Source organism: Podarcis cretensis (genome assembly GCF_951804945.1).
Source record: "Podarcis cretensis genome assembly, chromosome: 13".
In the NCBI taxonomy this organism is placed as follows: domain Eukaryota; kingdom Metazoa; phylum Chordata; class Lepidosauria; order Squamata; family Lacertidae; genus Podarcis; species Podarcis cretensis.
The window spans coordinates 19,593,544-19,617,732 of NC_137182.1; the positions used below are offsets into that span (position 1 = coordinate 19,593,544).

The 24,189-nt window shown below is 46.9% G+C and overlaps 2 protein-coding genes across 6 annotated transcripts in view; both read right to left on the minus strand.

Moving 5' to 3' along the window:
* Nucleotides 1–15,285, minus strand: part of CPT1C (carnitine palmitoyltransferase 1C) — a 55,207-nt gene extending 39,922 nt beyond the window's left edge. For 3 of the 5 annotated variants that reach the window (XM_079949491.1, XM_079949487.1, XM_079949492.1), the window contains exon 1: nt 8,569–8,724. The gene's annotated coding sequence lies outside the window, so the exon portion shown is untranslated. Of the gene's footprint in view, nt 1–8,568; nt 8,725–8,780; nt 8,798–14,639; nt 14,694–14,969 lie in introns of those variants that run through there. The other 2 variants (XM_079949489.1, XM_079949490.1) reach the window with 2 other exon arrangements.
* A 2,241-nt stretch (nt 15,286–17,526) lies between these two features.
* On the minus strand, nt 17,527–22,998 carry LOC307201028 (pro-adrenomedullin-like). The gene is made up of 4 exons (XM_079950160.1): nt 22,263–22,998; nt 21,333–21,427; nt 20,042–20,203; nt 17,527–18,378 (listed from the first exon to the last, which is right to left on the minus strand). Exons 2-4 carry the CDS (start codon nt 21,416–21,418, stop codon nt 18,150–18,152), a joined length of 477 nt encoding a protein of 158 aa, XP_079806286.1. The 5' UTR covers nt 21,419–21,427; nt 22,263–22,998; the 3' UTR covers nt 17,527–18,149.
* Nucleotides 22,999–24,189: the final 1,191 nt, after the last annotated feature.

Sequence of the window (24,189 nt, forward strand, 5' to 3'; positions counted from 1 at the left end):
CTTTATAGGAGAGGAAAAGTGAGTCTTATAGAGCAAAAAACACAGTAATTCGTTCCCGAGGTCCATTCTTAACCTGAAACTGTTCTTAACCTGAAGCACCACTTTAGCTAATGGGGCTTCCTGTTGCCGCCACACCGCTGGAGCCCGATTTCTGTTCTTATCCTGAAGCAAAGTTCTTAACCTGAAGCACTATTTCTGGGTTAGTGGAGTGTGTAACCTGAAGCGTATGTAACCTGAAGCATAAGTAACCCAAGGTACCACTGTAGATCTAGGCTGATGAAACTGGTTCGACTCACTGCTGAGCTGGAGATATCCGGAGTGGCCACAGACAGACTCCTCTTTCTCTGCCTCAGTTTCCCATCTGTGTGGGAACGGTAATAGAATCTACTTCGCACGGTCGCTGTCAAGAGCAACAAGTGCTATTATATAACAAGCCTGCCTTTTCCTAGGCCCCCATCCCCAAACACAATGATGTGACCTTGCATAAAATCCTATGCTCTCTACTCCAGAAGTAGCTGCTGCTAAGCATTTGGTAGGAAAACCACGGGGTGTTAATTGGTTAACGTCTGTTGCACACTGCCTGCCAGGGACCGGATGCAGCTGGGCATGAATATAAAGGAAGAAACTGGGGTTTCCCTCCCCCCTTCTAGCGTAAGCAAATATTGTTGCCTTGGGCACCGGCTGCGACTACAGCAGATTTTAAAATAGTTAATGTTTGCTGTGCGGTAGTAGGGTGCATGCAAACTATGAGCCAGCATGGGAGTCTAGGGTGTTAGAGATGGAGGGCCGTTTCAGAAAGAAGGGCAGGATCTAAACTACAAGAACAACAACACAGACAGACAGACACCTTTTAAGTCAGGTAAACTGCCCCCTTTTCCAACTCCAAGCAAGATACCTTAGGTTAGGAATTTGTACCTTTCACAGGGTTAGACTGCAAATTTATGTCAGGGACAGGTTGGATGAAGAGATCTGGTGGAAGCCTGTCCATAGCTGTCAACGTTTCCCCTTTTTAAAGGGAATTTCCCTTATTCCGAACAGGATTCCTCGCAAGAAAAGGGAAAAGTTGACAGCTATGAGCCTGCCTCCCAAGAGCCGAGCAGGGAGGGCTCCGAAGATGACACCTTAGAGCCCAGGGCCTGGTGGTGGGACACAGTGGAGCCATCAGCAGAAGGAAGGAGCTGGGAGCAAATAGAAACAGGAGACTTGAGCGATTCATGGGGCGCAGGAGAAGGAGGGTCCTCCAGGACAGGATTAGAAGCTGCGAATCACAGTGTGAGCGCAGACAGTCCCTGTTATGTATTCAGTGGTCTGCGTTTGCCTGAGCTTGAGTCTGGCCTATGGATTCTGCGCTCCTGTATTCTGATTCGATACATGCTATCCAATCACAGAACATTTCAGGATTTGGGCCTCGGCCATTGGCCCTTGGGCTCTTGAGTCGTGATTCGCAGTTTGGAAGTTTAGACAGCCAATCACGTTGGGAGTGAGAGTGGCCCAGGCTTTCAGAAATGTATCTAAGCAGTTGCTTTGCCTCTTTTCCCAGTTATGTACGGTGGTACATCAGGTTACATACGCTTCAGGTTACAGACTTCGCTAACCCATAAATAGTACCTCAGGATAAGAACTTTGCTTCAGGATAAGAACAGAAATCATGCTCCAGCAGCGTGGCGGCAGCAGGAGGCCCCATTAGCTAAAGTGGTGCTTCAGGTTAAGTACAGTTTCAGGTTAAGTACGGACCTCCGGAACGAATTAAGTAGTTAACCCGAGGTATCACTGTAGTTCAATAAATGTTCTTGCTGTTATCACTGTGTCTTGCCTCGTGGGAACCCACCTATACTTCAGTCCCAGTCCTCCTTATTCTCCTCCCCCTGACTCCCCATTGCAGAATGGCCTGGTCTTGCACAACAGCCTGACATGCCCAGAAGGGACTTTTTCTGCTTGGGAGGATCCAGAGAGAGAGGCTGGAGGGGAAAGGTCATGCCTAGAGCTTAGTTTCAGCAACACCTTTGTTGAGTCAAGGCTAATAAGGAACATTGCTGCATTGTTGTTTCTCTGCTAATAAAAAGCTAATTGCATTCCACCTTCCATGTGTGTGCCTGCCCAGTGGATGACCTGGCTCCTTGACACCTTAGTTAATGGCACTTGAGTCCCATTGTTCTCAGTGGAGAAGCAAGTTTGCAATCCTAACCCCACTTGCCTGGGAGTAAATTGCATTGAGTTTAACAACACTTAATTCCAAGTGGACATGGGTCGGCTTGAACTGTAAATCATTACTAAGTGATCCCATTAACTCCTATGGGACCTATGCGCAACTAAGGTTGTGATCCTTTAGGCACTCTTGCCTGGATTAAGCCTCATTGATTTCGATGGGAATTTAAATCTAAATTTACCGTAATCTAAATCTAAATTTAATCTAAATCTAAAATAGAAGTGCCTGGAATTGTGCTGTTCGTCTAGGCCCAACCCACAGAATTTGGCAATGCTGTGATATCTTGTCATGATCTAGATTAACCCTTGAAACCTCTGAGAGAGCTGGGAGGTTAATGTTAAGCGAGATGGGAGTTGTGATGTGATATTTAATTTGGAGAGGGAAGAATCCCTGGTTTCCTTAGAGAGAAGGTGGGAAAATGCAAAGATTCTTGTTAGAATAAGAAGGATGTGAGCACAGGACTTCTGAGCTAGAGCAAGAACGCAGGGAAGAAAAGAATATGAGCATTTTCCGAGGCAAGAATGGCGGTAGCTAATCTGTTCCTCGGGAAGCAGTGGACTGGAGCACAGAATCATTTGGATATAGGGAAGGTGGAAATGCAGCTCAGAATCATGCACACACCCCCACTCAGAATCATACGATTGCAGAGTTGGAAGGGACCCTGAGGGTCATCTAGTCCAACCCCTGCAATGCAGGAATTTTTTTGCCCAACGTGGGGCTCAAACCCACAACCCTGAGATTAAGAGTCTCGTGCTCTACCGACTAAACATTCAGATGTCATTCTAAGGCAGCAATCCTAACCCTACTTCGCTGGGAGTAAGTCCCATTGAATTTAATGAGACTTGCTTCTGTGGGAGAGAGCTAGGACCGTGGCACCCAGACAGGAAGCACCTCGCAGTTGCAGGTTTCTCTGGTTTTAAAACATAGGAAGCTGTCTTATACTGTACTAAGTCAGATCACTGGTCCATCTTTCTCAGCGTTGTCTAGACTGAATGGCTTCATCAGGGATGCAGGCAGGAGCCTTGCTCAGCCCTGGATGGAGTTGCTGGGAGTTGAACCTGCAACCTTCTAAATGCAAGGCAACTGCTCTGCCTCTGAGCTATATGGCCCTGCCCTGCTGACAGATCCATCTCCCATGCAAATCTTGCTTCTCCATTGAGGACTTTCTCCCTTCAACATTTGGATTTCGAGGGTGTTCAGCACTCTGATTCACAACAGGGCTCATGCGCAAACACCTATCTGCCCTGTGGCAAATCCACCCTGAGTATCGCACTCTCAAACTCTATGATCCTCTCCTCCGTGCAAAGTCCACCAAGCTCAGCAGCTACCTCACAAAGACAAAGAACGTCATTCCCCAAACAGAAACTAACCACCATCCAAAAGTGGGTGCTCTCTTTTTAAAAATTTTTTTTGCTCTTTGCATAATACCTTTGAAAAATAACTTTTGCATTAAGAGAGACTTAAAATAAAGGTTTGCAGAAGCTTTGCTTGTGCAGGACTCTTTTCATATGCAGAGTCAGGTCTGTTAACATGCTACTAGGTGCAGATCGTACTTTGAAATTACTGTATTTTTCCATGTACAGTGGTACCTCGGGTTAAGTACTTAATTCGTTCCGGAGGTCCGTTCTTAACCTGAAGCACCACTTTAGCTAATGGGGCCTCCTGCTGCTGCCGTGCCGCCAGAGCACGATTTCTGTTCTCATCCTGAAGCAAAGTTCTTAACCTGAGGTAATATTTCTGGGTTAGCGGCGTCTGTAACCTGAAGCGTCTGTAACCTGAAGCGTATGTAACCCAAGGTACCACTGTATAACATGCCCCCATGTATAAGATGCCTCCTATTTTGGGACACTCCAGATTAAGAAAATGGGGGGGGGGAGACTGCCCATATTTTTTGAGCTTTTTTTAGGGGGGGTTGCCAAAAATTCCTCACCCGCATGACCTGCGCTGCCAATCGCACGCATCGTAATAGCTGCTTATCGTCAGTCCTTTTGCCAGCAGATGCTGCCAATTGCCCACCCAATTGATGCAGAAACAGCCAATCAACATGTCCAATGACCGCTGACAATCTCCAACTCGCGGCAGCAGCCAATCACACGTTCCGTGTATAAGATGACCCCCAATTTTTTACCTTATTGTTTAATTTAAAAAACCCTCTCCTATACATGGAAAAGTATGGTAATGCTTAAGCTTCAAGGCTCCTAATCCCAAAAGGGCCCCAGAAGCAAATACAGTCCATACTGCTTTAAAAAGCGCATCATGCACATATATATAAATTTTCCTACTTTTCACCTCCCCAAAGCTCAGAAACTATGAGGCATAGGAAATTTTAATTCACACTAGTGACTTTGATGTGTGAGATAATCCAATCCAGTGGTTTTAACCAAAATCTGAGATGTGGTAGTTAATTTTTTTAATATATATGAAAAATGTGGCAATCTGTTGTGGAATAACCCCATGGAAAAACATAACAGTGGTTATTCAGACCACGTTGCTGGTTGTGAAGGAGTCTCCATAACAGTCCAAGCTTCAGGCCCCCCAACATGTAGGTCTGCTGCTGCAGGCTACCTGTACATATGTAACACCAGGCTTCTACAAATGCCATTTTTTCTCCCCTATATGGAGATAATTTCAGCACAGAAGAACTGTTTTCCACAAGACACAAACAAATCTATTTATGCACAGCAAGACTTCGTAATAAAGCCATTGCTACCCAGTAATAGGAAGAACACCCTGGTAATTACTGGCCAGGCATGCCCCCTTGGCAAAGTATAGCTATGGGTGACAGAACCAGGGCAATTTCTTCAGGCAGGGACAGCCAAAGAGAATATAGCAAATTGTATAGATACTTAAGAAACTGCATGTGGGTTAGAGGCAGTGGCCAGCTAACAAGTTTTCAGTCGAATGAGAAATCTGATAAATTGCACATTTCAGAGTTATCCTTTTCCTTGCATCCCTATTTGTTTAAAAAAGCACATTGTTGCGCCTGCAACCCAAATACTCGCTCTGTTGATTGTACATCTTTTGCAACCAGGTCAGTGGATTTTAAAAAAAATAGTAACTACTCCTCCAGGCGTGGAGGGCAATTTCCACAGGGACTGCAATGCACATGGATGGGAAACTTAACCCTCCCCTCCCCAGCTGTGATCCCCCAAAAAATATAAATTCTGCCCCCCACACCTGCGCTGTAATGGCACCAATGAAGGCTTTATAATAATAATAATTTATTATTTATACCCCACCCATCTGGCTGAGTTTCCCCAGCCACTCTGGGCGGCTCCCAATTGAGTGTTAAAAACAATACAGTGGTACCTCGGGTTACATACGCTTCAGGTTACAGACTCCGCTAACTCAGAAATAGTGCTTCAGGTTAAGAACTTTGCTTCAGGATGAGAACAGAAATTGTGCAGCGCCAGCGCAGCAGCAGCGGGAGGCCCCATTAGCTAAAGTGGTGCTTCAGGTTAAGAACAGTTTCAGGTTAAGAAGAGAACTCCAGAACGAATTAAATTCTTAACCCCAGGTACCACTGCATTATTATTATTATTATTATTTATTGAATATGTTCTTTTGCAACATTGCATTTTAAAGAATTCTGGTGTGACTAAGAGCCACACAATTAATACAGCATGCAGTTAGGCCCTGAGTTTTCTTGGTCCCTCCAGTCCTCCGTCTCTCCAGTCAGCACTTGCTTGGAGCTTTGTTCCATCAGCACAACCCGACTTGTTTGGCCTGTCCACAGAAGACGGAAGTTGCGTGTTTTGTAGGGGGTGCTGTCCACAGACAGCTAGTGCTGATTAATCCCAAGCACCGTGTGCCAATGCATCATACTGAATTACCGTATTTTTTGCTCTATAAGACTCACTTTTTCCCTCCTAAAAAGTAAGGGGAAATGTGTGTGCGTCTTATGGAGAGAATGCAGGCTGCACAGCTATCCCAGAAGCCAGAACAGCAAGAGGGATTGCTGCTTTCACTGCACAGCGATCCCTCTTGCTGTTCTGGCTTCTGAGATTCAGAATATATTTTTTCTTGTTTGCCTCCTCCAAAAACTAAGTGCGTCTTGTGGTCTGGTGCGTCTTATAGAGTGAAAAATACAGTAGCTAGCTTGGGGAGGGGGAGATGGTGGCAAGGGCTTTATCTCAGCAGTTGCCTCTAAATGGGTTTTATTGCATTGCAGCAAATCACCTCAAATGCAATTTGGCAAGCAAAGAAAAACCACATAAACAAAATTGCTCCGTACTAACAGATTTCCCAATTGTGCTTTGTGTTTTGAAGAGAGCAAAGAAGCCAGCTTGTTTCTGTTTTCCCCAGTGGGGGCGGGGGGGAGAAGGTAATTGCATCTTTCCCAATCCCAAGGGGCTCTTTTATTTGGTTAAAGCAGCTGCAAATTCAGGAAGAGTTGCTCGGTCAAAGAGAAACACAGAGGCTGTCAACACTTTCCCTAAAAGCTGTAGATCAATGAATCAAAACATCACACTGGCTGCGAGGATCCAGGTTGAGTTTCAGCCACCACACTCGTTCTCCTGATTTTAGCAGTTTGCTTCCGTCTAACACAGAGCTAGCTCACTCCTTTCCCCTGCAGGGTCAAGACTCAAAATATGCAATGCTGAAACAAGATGTTATAGCAAGGGAGGAGCATAGCTATATAGGTGAAATGTCAAGCCACAACAGGAACGTGTTACTTGTGCTTGCCATTTTGCCTGGGGGCCAGACTATCTCATCACCTAGGTAGAAGAAGAGTTTCAAAGGACCCCAGAAACCCAACCTACCTAACCCAACCTGTTGGTCCACTGAGCAGCGCAGTATATATAATCTGCAACCCCATAAAGTAACTTAAACCTGTAATTTCAAATGCAATCTGGGAATAGCTGTCTTCTTAGTAAGCACCAGCAAAACAACCCAATATCTGCAAACTTAATTACTTGCGTCAAGTTTGCAATAACAGCAGCTACAAATTGAGGCTTATTTGCTTATTCCACCCTGAATTCTTGCAAAACTGCCCATTTTTGTGAACATTTTCTGCTGTTTGCCTGGGGGGGGGAATGCTCCCAGCGCTAGGGCTGCCTTATTTTGAAGAGCAAAAAAGAGGACACGTTTGCCGACTTCTGCTTTTAACTACGGATCGCTACGGTGACTCTACCCATGAAAAAGAGGACGTGTCCTGGAAAAAGAGGACATATGGCAAGCCAACGTAGGCACTAGACCGAATGGATGCTAGTTTCCCCTTGCAAAGAGAACGTGTGGGGCTCCCCTTCAGATGTGGGACCACAGAGGGTTGAAGCTTAAAGCTCCCTCCCACCCTCCACAAAGACACCCCCCAAGATCCTGATCCACGCTGGACATTTTGAAAGGACACTACTGCACTCAAGGGCAAACAGTGTAGTTAATGTAATGAGTGGTTTTACTCTAATTCTTTGGGAAGGAAATCACGCTTCATAGTTAGAACAAGTCATTATGTCTGATGCTGTACTGTTTTTAATATTCAGTTGGAAGCCACCCAGAGTGGCTGGGGAAACCCAGCCAGATGGGCGGGGTATAAATAATAAATTATTATTATTATTATTAGGCTGGGGGCTGAGGCTCTTGTGTGCTCCAGCCCTCTCCACTGCTATGGAACGGTAATGTTGCCAAATGTCGTTCAGTTTTTCTCTTGTGAGTCCCACCCTGTGAGACAGACACTCTGGAATGAGTTTAAATCAGGAAGTGCGCTTCCTTTGAGGCATCCACCAATCAGCTTCCCACTCACAAATGAACAAACAAACAGACACAAGCACACTTTCCAAGAGAAAGCATGGTAGGGCAGAAACCCAAGGCAGTGACAGGGAAGAGACAAACTAGGGTACAGGTTCTGAACAGTGGGACCTGGGAATCCTGGCAATCGGCTCTTTGCTAGACTCTACAACCCCACCCAAAGTGTTGGCAAGACACCACTTTTCCCCATGTCCACGCAAACCAAAACACCAACGACACACACAACCCTGTTTTCCACCAAAACGTGGGGAATATTAAAACATATTTTTACGGAACCTAGAAGACTTCAGTCCCTCCCAAATATTGCTGGGCTGCAACTTCCATCACGTCCAGCCCAGCGAATGGTCAGGAACAATGGAATCCACCTCCTAGTCTGTTTCCACCATGCCAGAAAATCCAGCCCTCTCCTCCACTAGATCTGGAATCGCAGCCCTGTTTGCCCCAGTCTTCACACCCTCCATCCCTCTCGTTCCTTCTCCCATACAACTGAGTTGTGGAAGAACCGCTGAGGAAATTCCACTGTATCTTCTGAGGCTGCCCTAAATCCTCTCTCCACACAACCACCCATTCCCTGATCCAATTTCCTGCGTGTTCTTTGCTCCAGGACCCAATACTACCTGCGTACAGCGCTGGATCGCCTCAGCACAGATGCAATCTGCTCCTTGCAGCCTCCTCTAGGAAATGTGCTGGCTGACTCTGCCGCTCAAACTCCCTCCCACTTCAAAACTGGTTGTACTGGTTTGTAATCAGCCTGGCAAAATAGCGAAGACTTCCCAATTCTTGCCATGGGAGCCTACAGGGAACTAAATAATAAGAGCCAAATGTTTACCTCTTGGAACATCCCTCCAAAAGAGGTTCAATGGGCACCTTCTGTACCAGCTTTTAAAAGCATGCTGAAAACATTTCTGCTCTACATTCCATACATACCTGGGCAATTAATGGTCTACTGGTGTTTGCTTTGAATTCTTCTGTTCTTAATTGGTTTTAAATATGATGTTACTGTATGGCTTGTTTTAAACTCCTACGGCATATGTCTATGATATGGGGATATATAATTATTTGTATAAATATATGCCAGTGCATCCCAAAAGGCCAGCTCTGAGGGATGACTATTTGGGGCACAGTTTTACAGTGGTTCCCCTCCAGTGTGGTGTAGTGGTTAAGAGCAGTGGACTCGTAATCTGGTGAACCGGGTTCGCTTCCCCGCTCCTCCACATGCAGCTGCTGGGTGACCTTGGGCCAGTCACACTTCTCTGAATTCTCTCAGCCTCACTCACCTCACAGAGTGTTTGTTGTGGGGGAGGAAGGGAAAGGAGAATGTTAGCTGCTTTGAGACTCCTTAGGGTAGTGATAAAGCAGGATATCAAATCCAAACTCTTCTTCTCCAACCTGAGAATAACACTGGGAACTTGGGTTTTGGCCTCCCGATCCTTGTGCTAAAGTGTTCTACAGGGCACTATCTTATCACCACGAGAGTCATCTAGTCCAATCCCTGCAATGCAGGAATCTCAACATGTGGTCTCCCATCCAATTTGAAACCATACCAGACCCTGCTTAGCTTTTCAAATGTACTAACAGTTTGGTGGTTTGTTTGTTGTTTTTTAAAAGAGAAGAAGGCATTTTAAGTTCAGCTTATGCAGCATTGCTTGTGTATCCCTCCTGTACCTATTTGTAAAGGGACCCCTGACCATTAGGTCCAGTCATGACCGACTCTGGGGTTGCGGTGCTCATCTCACTTTATTGGCCAAGGGAGCTTCTGGGTCATGTGGCCAGCATGACTAAGCCACTTCTGGCGAACCAGAGCAGCGCACAGAAACACTGTTTACCTTTCCGCCAGTGCGGTACCTATTTATCTACTTGCACTTTGACGTGCTTTCAAACTGCTAGGTTGGCAGGAGCAGGGGCCGAGCAATGAGAGCTCACCCCGTCGTGGGGATTCGAACCGCCGACCTTCTGATCAGCAAGTCCTAGGCTCTGTGGTTTAACCCACAGCGCCACCCGCGTCCCTATGTATCTATTTGTACACTGCTTTAAAAGGAGAGAAATTAAAATAAACAAACAATAAAATAGAATAAGCTTTGGCCTTCCCTGTACCAGGCTGGGGACTCTCCCCGTTAAAACTACAGCAAGCCCCAAGTTACACACATTTTACATGTGCACATTCAGCTTTATACGCGTGGCAAAATAAATAAATAAAATTAAATAAAAAGGGGCTGGAGTTCTGGGGAAAATGACATTGGCAATCCCTGCCCTGCACCCCCCCCCACCATTGGATTCAATGGGTTTTGACTATATGCGATTGGATTTAGGCACAATCCACAGAACATAACCCCCATGTAATTTGCAGGCTTACTGTACGCAACAGTTGTCCCTAATCAAATCTGTTTTTCTGTTTTTCTTTTTTAAAAAATACTTTTTATTAAGTTTTCAAAATCAAAATCAAATAAGAACATAAGTCAGATTTCCAAAAACAAAGTCCAATTAAACATAAACTCTTGCATCCAGCATCTTAGTGTTTTCTTATTTACACTGCGCTTTGTCACGCTCAGACTTCCTTCCTTCGGCTTATACAAATTAACACCTACTCCTACAGATTCTTATTTACCCTCCACCCACATCACAAGATTTAAGTTAATCCTGCTACAATTTTTAAACTTCTACAATTATTCCATATATACACAACAAATTTATTCCACTCCTCTTCAAACTTTGTTACTTTTTGATGTCTAATCTTATTAGTCATTTTCGCCAACTCCGCATATTCAAACATCTTCACTTGCCACTCCACTAACGTTGGGGTCTCCATTTCTGGGCCACGAGAATTCTAGCGGCAGTCGTAGCATACATAAATAACCTACAATCCTCTTTTTTTACTTCATCTCCTATTATCCCTAGCAGGAAAGCCTCTGGTTTCTTTGGGAATGTATATTTAAACAGTTTTTTCATTTCGTTATAAATCAGGTCCCAAAAGTTTTTCATTTTTTTCGCAAGTCCACCACATGTGGAAGAGTTCACCATCTTGCACATCACAGAATCATAGAATTGTAGAGCTGGAAGGGACCCTGAGGACCATCTAGTCCAACCCCCTGCGATGCAGGAATATGCATACGGGGATCAAACCTGCAACCTTGGTGTTATCAGCACCATGCTCTCACCAACTGAGCTGTCCAGACAGTCTCTAATCAAACCACTTTTTTAAAAAAACGCGTAAAGATTCCAGATGACAATTACATATAAGAAACTGGGGTGTGCAACTCAACAAACTCAAATCATACACAGCTACCTTGGGGAGGAGGGAGGAGAATGGCCTTTGCAAGCTGCATCTAAGCCAACACTATGCTTGGGAGCTAGACAAACATGGTGCCCCTGTGCCAATAATACTCAATGTAAGTACAGTGGTACCTCAAGTTAAGAACTTAATTCATTCTGGAGATCCGTTCTTAACCTGAACCTGAGGTGCCACTTTAGCTAATGGGGCCTCCCACTGCCGCCGCGCCATTTCTGTTCTGAAGCAAAGTTCTTAACCCAAGGTACTATTTCTGGGTTAGCGGAGTCTGTAACCTGAAGTGTCTGTAACCTGAAGCATCTGTAACTCGAGGTACCACTGTAGAAACAAATTAGGACCCAGAGTTTACATGCACAAACATCACTGGGCCCCAGGAGGAGCACAGCTTCACATCCAGTCCCTAACGGTTTGCAGAAGAAGGAGAGGGAGTGGAGAAAGAAAGATGAGGAACCCCCTGGAGGGTATCAAACTAGGGATGGGGACCCTGTTCAGAGAGCCACATGCCACTGGTGGGCAGGCCAGAGACAAAAGAAAGTGGGGTAATGGACTGGACTCTTACCTCTGTTGAAGCAGGATACAGTCCTCCAGCCACACACAGTCAGAGGTTTTCAGCATCACCAACTCTAAAGGTAAAGGGACCCCTGACCATTAGGTCCAGTCATGGCGGACTCTGGGGTTGCGGCGCTCATCTCGCTTTACTGGCCGAGGGAGCCGGCGTACAGCTTCCGGGTCATGTGGCCAGCATGACTAAGCCGCTTCTGGCGAACCAGAGCAGCGCACGGAAACGCCGTTTACCTTCCCGGCGGAGCGGTACCTATTTATCTACTTGCACTTTGACGTGCTTTCGAACTGCTAGGTTGGCAGGAGGAGGGACCGAGCAACGGGAGCTCAGCCCGTCACGGAGATTCGAACCACCGACCTTCTGATCGGCAAGTCCTAGGCTCTGTGGTTTAACCCACAGCACCACCCGCATCCCTCACCGACTCTACATACACACAAATCCTTCTACTCCCCACCCAAGCAAGGAAGAGGCATTATCTCAGGTCAAGAACAGGTCCCAGACAGGCAGAAGCACTCGAATAAGATGCACAGCAGGGCCAGTGAGAAATGTGACCTAGAGAGAGGGAGGCACAGGGAGTCCTGCTGGCCAGAGAGGTCTGAGGTTCCTCGCCCCTCCTTTAGGCAGAGATGCAGGAAGCAGCAGGCTTCCTCTAATGCCATCACAGAAAAAAGAAGCACTGCCTGCTTTCTAACCACCAACACTTCTCAGGTAGATTCGCTTCATTCCTGAATGACATCCATCCATCCAAGAGAGTCTTATCTTTTTACAGCGAACAATTAAACTGGAATGCTAGCTTCTCAAGAACACCAACACAAAGGACTTTATCCATTAATTATATGAATATAGTTTAGCCTAGGTCTTCTGTCCCCACTGAGCCTTCCAGGAAGCAAATCTCTCTCTTTTTAATCCATTGCCTGAAGCAGAATTAGAAAATAGCCTGAAAAGTAACATTATTTTAATAGCTCTCTGGGTTGCATGATTTCTGAGGCCCATTTCAGATTGCTATCTAGGTGGCACCTAGGATATGTATTCCTTTTGACCTACTTGATCCAGTAGACTCCACACACACACACACACACACACACACCCCTACTTGCCTGATATTCTGGGTTCTATTGAGTGACAGCTGTCCACCAAAACTGGCATGACTAGTGCTGTTGTTTAGGCATCAAGCCATTGCTCAATCTCTCTCTATCTCATATGCATAAGGTGCACATTTGCTGGTTTCCTTACTTAAGACTTTCTACTTACAGGTTTAGGGGAAAGGTGTGAAGTGATAAAGATGTACAAGTGTATGGCAGCCACAAAAATGTGCTTTCTGTGGTATCAGGAAGTGCCTTTTAAAGTTAGGTATTGAAGGAGGAGAGGACAGGTTAGGATATCCTAAAACCTGTGTAAGTCACAAACACACACACCCCGCAGGCCTCAAAACTGTCCAAAATTCCATGGAAATGTCTCACTCAGTTAAACAAGACTTTGCTTAACACAAGCAAGCACCAAACATAGAAGGCAGGCAGACCAGTTTACCATAATTAAGAACAAAAAGTCAACCAGTGGAAAAGTAATGTTGGGAGGCTGATTTTAATCATGAAAATGACCTGTGGGAAAATGATTAAGCATCAGCCTTCTGGTTTAAATTTGCAGGCTCTTGCGACAGATTTTCATTTTTCTCTTATTAAAAGAAAAGTTTGGCCCTTTAATTTCTTCCAAGTGGCGGGACAAGGAAACATTTGCAAACTTTAAAAAGGGGGGGGTCTTTCCCCCCTGCTTCCCCTATAGCCCAACAGCATTGCCACAAATAACTAGCAGAGGAGGAATATAAAATCAGGTAAGCTAGTATACATATTTGTCAGCTAGTAATTTTATGGAATTATATGTGAGGCTGCATGATCTGACATGGAATAAAAGGGTGTTATCCTTTGAAGATACTTTGGCCTCCCGAAATTGCTTTTCCACCCACGAAAGAAAGCATTTTTGCTAAAATTAAAATGATTACAACATTGGAAGAGGGGTGCATGTACGAGAGGAGCCAAGTGAGGAAGGGAAACAGAAGACATCCACTCCCCACACAAAAAAGTTTTAACTGGCCTTCATGTTATTTTTGACAGAGGAAAGGATTAACTAACGTAAGTTTCTCAGAGGTCTCACTTCCAGGCACTGCTCATCCCCAGACCTACTTAAGAGATTGTTGTTGTTGTTGTTGTTGTTGTTGTTGTTGTTGTTGTTATTATTATTATTATTATTATTATTATTATATTTTGTTCTCTGCCCTATACTTGTAGGTCTTAGGGCGGTTACAGCATAAAATCACAATATGAAAAACACAGATGGCTGCTTCATGTGACCTCAGAGGATCCAGGGCCACTGACCTCCTTACCTTCTAGAAAGTTGAACATGACAGACGCCTTTTCTCATCTGGTGGAACGACTTGGGAGTGTGTGTGCGTAGGTACAAAGTGGCATAAGAAAAATCCTATTTGCCATTTAGGTTTTGGAAGCAAAGCAATTATCTCTGCCCCCACCATCTCATTACAGTAGCAAGCCAAGCAAAAGCATCAGAGGCATAAATCGATGCCTGCTGGAGGGGACGGCCACTCGCCTGCTTGCCATTTCCTCCCCAAAGTCCCCCCCTCCCCACCCCACCCCCTCCAATCTCCATGTGCCAACAGATCATTGATTAAACCCCAGCCTTGGTATCTGCACAGGCTTGTCTATAAATAGTACCCTATGTAGTGGATGCCCTCAGGAAGCGCCGTCCAGCTGTACACAGACGGGCGTCCATAAACCTTGACATCCCACAAGACACCCCCCCCAGACCACCTTCCTTCAGCTATTACATACCTGTTCCACCAGCAAGTCTCATTGGGCTCCTCCGGAGGGGTCAGGCTGCCAACTCTGGGGAAATTTAAAAAAAAAACAAAAACCGCACCTCAGGTTAGATTGGGACCCTGGGCCTTTGGTTCTTTCAGAAGAAGGCACCCCCAGCCCACACAGCTACTCCCACTAGGCTCCCTCAGGAACCCATAACCCCCCCCCCGTCCCAGTGCCTTCCTCCCCCCCCCCAGTTACTACGGACCCGGGTTGGTCTCGCCTCCCCAGCAGCCCCCAGAAAGAAGCCCTGTCTTGCCAGCAGCACCTACTAGGCCCGGGGTGGGGGAAGGGAGGGCTCACCTTGCGACCTCTCTGGGGTGACCCCCCGGCCAAGAGCAACCGGGCCCAATTCCGGGGCTGAGCCATGCGCCGAAGCTCAGGGCTGGGGAGCAGGACCCCCCTGGCGACGGGCAGCCTTTCGGGGGTCCCCAGCGGCACCCCAGCTCCTCCTCCTCCTCCTCCTCTCCATCCTCTCCGTTCTCTCCTCCTTCCTCGCTCCTCCGGGTCCTTGCCCCTGGCGGCCCCCTGCTCCTTTACCCACTAGTCCGCCTGTCCTCTCCCGCCTGCCCGCCGGCCTCCAGCATCTCCCCTCCTCGTCGCCGCCCAGCTGGCCATGCCGGCTCCGGCCGTGCAAGGATTTTCCCGAAATGCCCCGCGCCGCTTTATTGATGCTGATGCTGCTGGAGGTGGTCGGGGCTTCCGGAGCCCCCGCCTTGAAATCTTTGGTTCCGGAGGCGCCACTGCTGACCCCCCCCCTTTTTTTTTGGAGCCGGAAGGTGCGGGGGGGGGGAGGTTTCCCCAACCCCAGATTTCCAGTCGTCTTCCCCCCACCCCACCCCACCCCTCCACAATAGCCTCAGGTCTCCCTGTTTCACTACCCACAAGAGCTCCAGTTTTCTGAACCTCGTTTCATTTCACTTTTCATTGCCTCCTTGTTCATGGAAGCAGGAGTTGCAAAATGAGTAGAAAATGTTAATGTGTGGTGTGTGTGGGTTCGTTTGTTTTTTAATAATAATCTTAATTTGTTTGTATTTTGTGAACCGCTCTGGAATGAGTCAGATCATGCCTAAGGCCTGAATTTCACTCCCCCGAGAATCCCAACCCAACCTGGTTTCCCAGTCCTCCCAGGCACTTGTCCTCTCTTCATTCTTTGTTCTGCTACCCCTTTTCTCTTTCTGTCCCTTCCCTCTTTCTTCCTGTCACTCTAGTTCTCTCACAGCCTTCCTCCCCCTCTTATACAAACAGAGAGAGAGAGAGAGAAAGCTGCTGAAATTTGTGGAGAAGAGACAGGTCACTTTTAGTAGATGTCTGAGGTGATTGCTTGCAAGGGATTCCCTTCCCTTCTTGCACCACCCACCCCCACCTTGGCTTTTGGGGTCCCTCCACCCCCACCATCCACATGAAATTATGCCGAAGAAGGCCACAGGCAGACCTTTGGGTGCAGGTCGCCCACCCCTGCTCAAAGAAAACAGGAGACCTCATAAATTTTGACACGTGCATCTCTAGCTCAAGGTTTGTCAACCTTGTGCCCTCCAAATGTTGGACTACAACTCCCATCGTCCCTAGCCATTGACTGATGGGATATAGAGTGCAACAACATCTGGAGCCCACTGCATTGGCTAGCCCTGGTCTTGATTAATTACCATCTCCACCTTTCCAAGAAACCAGCAGGTGTGGCTCACAGTTCCATTGATCTAAGCCACCTCTCTTCTTTAGGAGGAGATGGAGCATCCTAGTATTTTCTCATTCTTTGCATCCCTTTAATATATATATTTTTTCCGGTGGTTACAATGGCCAACCTGGACTGGAGATACCCAGGTCCAAATTCCCACTCAACAATGAATAGCCAATGTTGGGCCATCAATGAATTGGGCAATGTTGGGCCACCCTAACCTACCTCACAGGATCATTGTGAAGAGATAAAAGGTGGAGGCATGGACCATGTATGCAGTTCCTTTGAGGATGGAGGTGATTAATTTGCAAATAAATGGTAATGGTGAGTGGGATATAGCCACTGATGATAAATTAACATGTGCCATTAAGGAAAGACAGGGAATATGCAGGAGAAATGATTTTGAGGCGATATGGAAGGTGTTTGTAGAATTTGTCCTGTTAAAACAGAAAGGGGCCAAACCGTCGCAGGAGGTGTTGAAATTTTGGGAGGTTGGATAGTTACAATGGATTGGTCTCGGGGGTGGGGTGCACATTTTTATTCATATCTATTTATGATTAGTACTTTGTCAAAATAATAGTAGTAGCAGTAGTAGTAGTAGTAGAAGAAGATGATGGTAATGGCAACCTGGGCAGAAAAATACAGAAATTCCAGCTGCTTATAGCTCTCAGTGATCAACAAAATGACAGCACAGATTATGCTCAGGTTATCTTCAACCAACCAATGGGTTTTTTAGGTGAGTGAAAAACTTTGTAACCCCCTTCTTTGGGAACAACAAGCAGCTCAGAGTATCTTAGAGGTCCCAAGAGCCAAAGCAGAGTGCTCAGGAGCCCATGCCATTCTGTAGTTGTTCAGAACAACCAAGGCTTGAGAAAGGATTTCACCAGCTTGCAGCAATCCTTCACTGAATAAGGAGTATAACCACACCTCTGGCAACCAAACATGGGACTTCATCCACACTTCCTAGTTCCACCTAGGCACAAACTGGACTACATCAGTGCCTGCAGGAAGTGCAACAGGGCAGTACCAGGAAACTTGGAATCTCTCAGAGAGGTGTGCCATTTAATTAACACCAGAGGGCGGCAGGAGGCGGGGACAAATTTGCATTCATTCCCAACCACTCATTTCGCCTAGCATACTTAGCAACCTCACCCGAGCCAAAGCACCAAATAACACCACAAACAATTCCAGGTGGACAAATCTCTTTACTTGAAATCTCCTCTTGATGCAACTCCAGATTCATAAATGAAGCACAGAATCCCAGAAGCCAGGAATGCCCTGGAATCCTACCACCCTGCCTGCAATGTCACATAGCCGGTGAAGTCCATTTGTATTTTGCAGATGAGCTATTCTGCAACGCCGAGATGTTCCAGTGTTCTTTTCCGGGGGGGGGGGGGGCGGCGCATGACCACTTTCCCATCCTCTTCCTTGGCTTCTATAGCATCCTCCTCCTGCGTTCTGGCAAAGAGCTGCTGCCCCGTTGGAGAGGGGGCTCTTAGCTTGACCGCCGCTGAACACACAACTCCATTGAACACCCTGTGAGCCGTAGCAGCTATCCGATCTACAGCCTTGCATCCCTATGAAGCTTTGCCTAGGCACCAGTGGCCCAAATCTTGAACTGGGATGGGGGGCACTAAAATGCTGGAGACAGAAGAAGACCCACAACCATCCCATGATGGTGGCCACGCTTGTAGTTGCCCATTGCCTCTGAGCGCTCGGGGTCACTGAGTGTGTTCTCTTGATCCTTGCGGCTTCCCAGAGCCTGGTTCAGTTAGTGCCCATCTTTCCCCTCGTCAGCATGGTGTCTCTTAAGTGGGAGTGGGCAAGCCATGCCCAGCCGCCCGGCGTCTCCTGCGCCCATAGCCCATGGGATCGGCTGTGTCCTTGTTGTTCTTGCGAGATTCGTCCTTCTGGTTGTTGCCCCCATAACGGTACAGCAGATTGGCCAGGTTCTGCACTTGGCAGGTGCCAAGCTGGCATCCGCGCATGGAAGGCAAGGCCAGCAGGTGTCGGGGGACACGATGCCCAGGAGAGGAGCTGTGGGTGGGGAAAAGAAGTGTGAGGAACACTAGGGTCTTGTAGAGGACCTATATAGGGCCTGGAGCTGGAGGAATGATCTCTTGAATGGGAGCAAAAGGCACAGCCAGGCAGTGATGGGGGGGTGATGTGAATTACAGTCCAGCTATATCTGGAGAACCACAGGCTCCCTATCCATGCTATACTAGAGCTGAGGCTTCGATTCATAGTTAGAAGGGTACCCCAAGGGTCATCTAGTCCGACCCCCTGCAATGCAGGAATCCTGCTCACAGCAGTTCCTGGGTGGACTCGAACCACCAACCTTTTGGTTAACAGCCTGGTGCCCTGACCCATCGCACCACCCGAGGGACTCAGGCTAAGATTGTCATAGGGCTAGGAATTGGCTTTCGCCCAGCCAAGAGATGGCTTCATCTTGGTCTGGTCCAGTTTGGGGCCGTGATTAAAAAAAATAATAGTGAAAGGCTAACTTTCACACTGGCCGGGAAAAACTCAGTCTTCACTACCATCCAAATAACTACACCCTATATAGGGACTATATAGGGACACAGGAAGCTGTCTTATACTGAGTCAGACTATTTGTCGATTTAGATCGGTATCATGCAATTGCAAATCAAGACTGGGTCATGCCCCAAACATGTGTAGGAGGAAAATCAGTTTTGCCAGTGAATTCCCCCCCCCCCCTTTCTAACATGGTAATGAAGTGTCATGGTACTCCTAATTAGCTGCATCCACTGTTTAAATAGGAAGATTCCTTATGAGTTATTTCATTACTGCATCAGAAAAAGCTTCACCTGCAAAATTTCTGCCTATTGGGAAGCAAAACACCTCCCAGGTTAATTAAAAGGGGGAGGGGAGAGACAGTTTGGCAACTTCTGTCTGTAGGACGCATTTTACATATTTTCTGCCTGACACAAATAGATGTTGTATGGTTAGATGATACGTTTAGCTTGCCAGGCTGTTTCACAAGCTCTAACCCCAAGGGAAAAAATGAAGTTTAAATTGTGAGATAGAGCGATTTTGTTCTTGCGAAATGCAGATCAAGCAAAATCAAGATTATTATATTCTAGATCAGACGTAGCCAGCGTGGTACCCTTCAGACTACAACTCCCATCATCCCTGGCTAGGGTTGATGGGATTTGGAATCCAGCAAGATCTGGAAGGCAGCACATTGGCTAGCCCTGTTCTACATCTATTGTCGCACAGGTTTGACTGGTTGAAAGACCATGCCCTGACTCCCACGTTCTCTGGGAAGGTCTGAGGTCTACTGCACTGGAAGAAACAGCTCTAGAATCATAGAACTGTCAAGTTGGAAGGGACCTGGTCCAAGTGCCTGTAATACATGAATCTCAGCTAAAGCATCCATGACAGATGATCATCAAGGGCCATAGCTCAGTAGCAGAATGTCCCAGGTCCAAACTCCAACATCTCCAGGTAGGGAAGAGAATGTCTTCTGTCCAAAACCCAAAAGACCTGCCGCCATTACTAAGCAAGATGGGTTGATGGTATGACTCAGTATAAAGCAGTTCCCTGCATTCCTGGATGGGTGTGAGATGGAAAGCTGAAGGTAGTGTTCTCTGGTATTAGAGGGTGATCTAGTGGCTATATCTAAGGGGGCTAGTCTGCTCTGAGTGCAGGGATGTTGTCCTTCCAAGGTGCCACTTACCTCTTCAACAGGTTCAGCTGGCTTCTCACTCCCTCCAACTGCTCCCACTTGGTGGACCTTTCTCCTGCTTCCAGCCCAGGCTCCTGCAAGGCTCTACCATCTGCTCCTTCACGTATCTTCAGGAGCTGATTCAGGAAGGAGGCAAAAGGAGGGGGCTGCCGCCTGCAGAAAATAAGGTAGCAGGGAAGTAGTGTGGTTATAACACATTGATGATGGCCATAAGATGGGAGGATCCCTCACTTTCTCATCAGAACATCAGAATCAGGCCAATGGACCATCTGGTCCAGCCTCCTGTTCACACAGCGGCCACCCAGATGTGGCCAGGAATCCCACAAGCAATACCTAAGTGCATGGGCAAGCCCCACAATTGCAGTTCTCAGCAACTGATATTCAGAAGAACACTGCCTCTGACAGCAGATATAGCACACAGACATCATGGGGAGCAGCCATTAATAGCCATCAAATTGCCTAATCCTCTTTTAAAGCCATTAATGTGCCGAGACCACATAACACCAGTCCTGAAAGACCTACATTGGCTCTCAGTACATTTCCGGGCACAATTCAAAGTGTTGGCGCTGACCTTTAAAGCCATAAATGGCCTAGGCCCAGTCTACCTGAAGGAGCGTCTCCACCCCCATCGTTCAGCCCGGACACTGAGGTCCAGCTCCGAGGGCCTTCTGGCGGTTCTCTCACTGCAAGAAGCGGAGTTACAGGGAACCAGACAGAGGGCCTTCTTGGTAGTGTTGCCCGCCCTATGGAATGCCCTCCCACCAGAGGTGGAAATAAACAACTATCTGACTTTTAGAAGACATCTGAAGGCAGCCCTGTTTAGGGAAGGTTTTAATATTTGATGAATTATTATATTTTAATATTTTGTTGGAAGCCGCCCAGAGTGGCTGGGGAAACCCAGCCAGGTAGGCAGGGTATAAATAATAAATTATTATTATTATTATTATTATTATTATTATTATTATTATTCAAGTTGGTGGCCCCATTGCTACCTCTTGCGGGGGTGAATTTTGTGGTTTATGCATTGTGTTGCCCCAGTGGCGTAGCGTGGGGGGTGCAGGGGGTGCCGGCCGCACCTGGCGCAACATCTGGCGGTTAGGGTTAAGGATAGGGTTAGGGGGCGCAAATCCAGGGTTAGGGGGCGCAAATCCAGGGTTAGGGGGCGCAAATTACTTGCCTTGCCCCGGGTGCTGACAACCCACGCTACGCCACTGTGTTGCCCTCCTCCTTACTCGAAATCAACCACCCTGAATCACCGCCTGCCCATTTCCCAGTTGCTCACCTGTCTGGTGCTCCAAATGCCCTCCAGGGCTGACATGAAGACGTCATCAGCAAACAAAGCATGACAACAAAACTTCTTGAATCCATGATCCTGACCTGGGAAGAAAAGGGCAAAGATGAAGCTGTGCTATAGTTCATTCTGGCTCCGTTCTGGATTCCGTGTTCAAGGGGCACCTAAAGTATTAACAAAAATATATCTGAGCAGACTGCCTTTCCTTCCTCACCAACAACCACAACCCTCTACATATCTTGGATGAGGGTGCATGTAAATAAGTATTTTAAAATGAGGTGGGACCCCTGGCAGGTACCCTATTTTTGCACCATAACACTCACTTTTTTCCTCCTAAAAAGTAAGGGGAAATGTCTGTGCGTGTTATGGAGGGAATGCCTACGGATGGCATGCCTATGGATTTTCCTCCTCTAAAAACTACGTGCGTGTTACGGTCGGGTGCGTGTTATAGAGCGAAAAATACGGTAATTACTGCAATGTTTTGTTTGATCAATCAATTAGATTGATCAATTTTTTTAAAAAAATAGCGACAAAAAATGTGCCCCCAATTAATTTTTAATTCAAGTTTATAAATTAAGCCCCAGAAAGGAATTTAATTAATCTGTTGGAAAACAGTGAGCCATTTTGAACCTTCTCCGATCCCCCTGGAAGTAGCCAAGTGATGCTCACATCCAGCTCGTACTCTTCCATCCCCAAACCAGAGGAATATATTGCATCAGCTATTGATAGATCATCACAGCCCACCTGATCAGTTCCATCCCATCCACACTTCTGGGTCGATAACATCTGCTTTACCTCCCTAAAGCCAAGAGAGGCTCACCAAAGCCCTTCTTAACGCAAGCCTATCAGCTACCCGAGAAGCCACAAAGCCTCTCTAAATCCCAGAGCACGCAGAAGTCCTGAGGAGATGGAGACACTTACCTGATATCTCCAGCGGTTCAGTCGAGTTGAGTCTGTTCTGGTCACTTTGACTCTGAGGCTCTGTCCAGCAGTAGCTGTTTAGTGTCCAGTCGCTGGGGTGGGTGTGTGGCTTTTATGCTACTGTTCAGGGGGTGGGACTTTTGGAGGAGCTTCCGAGACCTTCACAAGCAGACAGGATGGGGGTGGGTCTTCCTGGCTTGTTTGAAGGATAGGCAAAGGGCTGCAGCCTATTCCTTCCCACCCCCAGCCCCCAGCCCATGCCTTCCTTTTCATGCTTTCGGTCATGCACACATATCACACTGGCTCATCCTGTCTGACTCTGCAGGGATTCTTCCCCCCGCTCCTGCCTCCCCGCCCTCTGTTGACCTCCCAGACAGACAGACATGTCCTCAGACACACACGCACACACAGGTCTACACGTAAACGCCAGCTTCCCTGGTATTTTCCCTCCTCCCATCTTGAGATCTAAGCGCCCTGGTATTCTCGATTTCTCCCACCACCCGTTGCTATCCTTCCCCATTCCAAAGGACGGCTTAACATCAGCGGCCAACTGATGAGGAAGGCCGTACGAACATTTGCCCAATTTGTGTTTTGTGTCATCAGAAAAGCAAGGGGGCAGGGTTGTTTTTTTTAAAAAAAAATTGCATCAGGTGAGTGGGCAGTTTTGCATTGGGCTCACCTGTTAGGTCGTAATGAAATCTGCACTTTTCTGAATGTTGCAATGCAGTTCCACCACCAAGACATGTGCAGAAATAACAACAACAACAACAACAACAACAACAACAATAATAATAATAATAATAATTTACTTATACCCTGCCCATCTGGTTGGGCTTCCCCAGCCACTCTGGGCGGCTTCCAACCAAATATTAAAATACAGTAATACATCAAACATTAAAAGCTTCCCTAAACAGGGCTGCCTTCAGATGTCTTCTAAATGTCTTGGTAGTTGTTGTTCTCTTTGACATCTGGTGGGAGGGCATTCCACAGGGCAGGCACCACTACCGAGAAGGCCCTCTGCCTGGTTCCCTGTAATTTGGCTTCTCGCAGTGAGGGAACCGCCAGAAGGCCCTTGGTGCTGGACCTCAGTGTCCGGGTAGAATGATGAGGGTGGAGACACTCCTTCAGAAAGGTGCATATGCTAGGTAACATTGGCAGGGGGAAAAGGTAAAGGTAAAGGACCCCTGGATGGTTAAGTCCAGTCAAAGGCGACTATGAGGTTGCGGCGCTCATCTTGCTTTCAGGCCAAGGGAACAAAGTGGCACTAATAAAGAAAAGTTCCAGGGTGGCAACAGAAAGCAAAATAAAAATGCTTCTGCAGTTCATCAGAACTATCCAGCAATATCAAGTTTTAGGAAAACTGGTGCTATTAACAGTTACCCTTCTAGTTGGTTAATTGATTTGGCAACTTCCAGGCACATGGCGTCTGATGCTAATCCCCCCCCCCAAAAAAAAAATTAAATGATAACTCATCAGAGGCAGCTTTAGCGGAAACAAAATATGTGTGAAAGGAAGAGGAACAGGTTTGCTCAAGTGTGTTGCAGGTAGAAATACTGTTTGTAATGAAGTGAAAGCAGTAGTTGCTCAAATTAACAAATAAAAAAGTTTTGAGATTTTGCATGCTACATTAAAATTGATTAATTCATTAAGAAGGGGGTTGTAAGAAAAACACTGGGGCCTAATTTGAATAATAGAGTGCCTGCTTTCTGGTGGGCAATCTCCTCCTTTATTTCCACACTGTGGCTGCAGACCAAATCACCTGTCAGGAGAGCTATGAGATTCAGGTGAGGGTCATATGCCTTGTCAGTGTCAGCAGGTTTGACCAGCCTACCCAGGCCTATAACAGGAAGATCTCGGGCCAGTTCTGGATGAGGCCTGTGAGGAAGGTTGCCCAGCTGCAGACAGTGAAATTAGGCAGCCACAAATC

Excerpts from the sequence above, each read along its gene's own strand:
- LOC307201028 (XM_079950160.1), bottom strand. The coding sequence starts at position 21,418 with ATGGATTCAAGAAGTTTTGTTGTCATGCTTTGTTTGCTGATGACGTCT. Across the intron at positions 20,204-21,332 it reads GCATTTGGAGCACCAGACAG|GCGGCAGCCCCCTCCTTTTG; the intron begins GTGAGCAACTGG and ends TATTTTCTGCAG. Across the intron at positions 18,379-20,041 it reads CAGCTGAACCTGTTGAAGAG|CTCCTCTCCTGGGCATCGTG; the intron begins GTAAGTGGCACC and ends CCCCACCCACAG.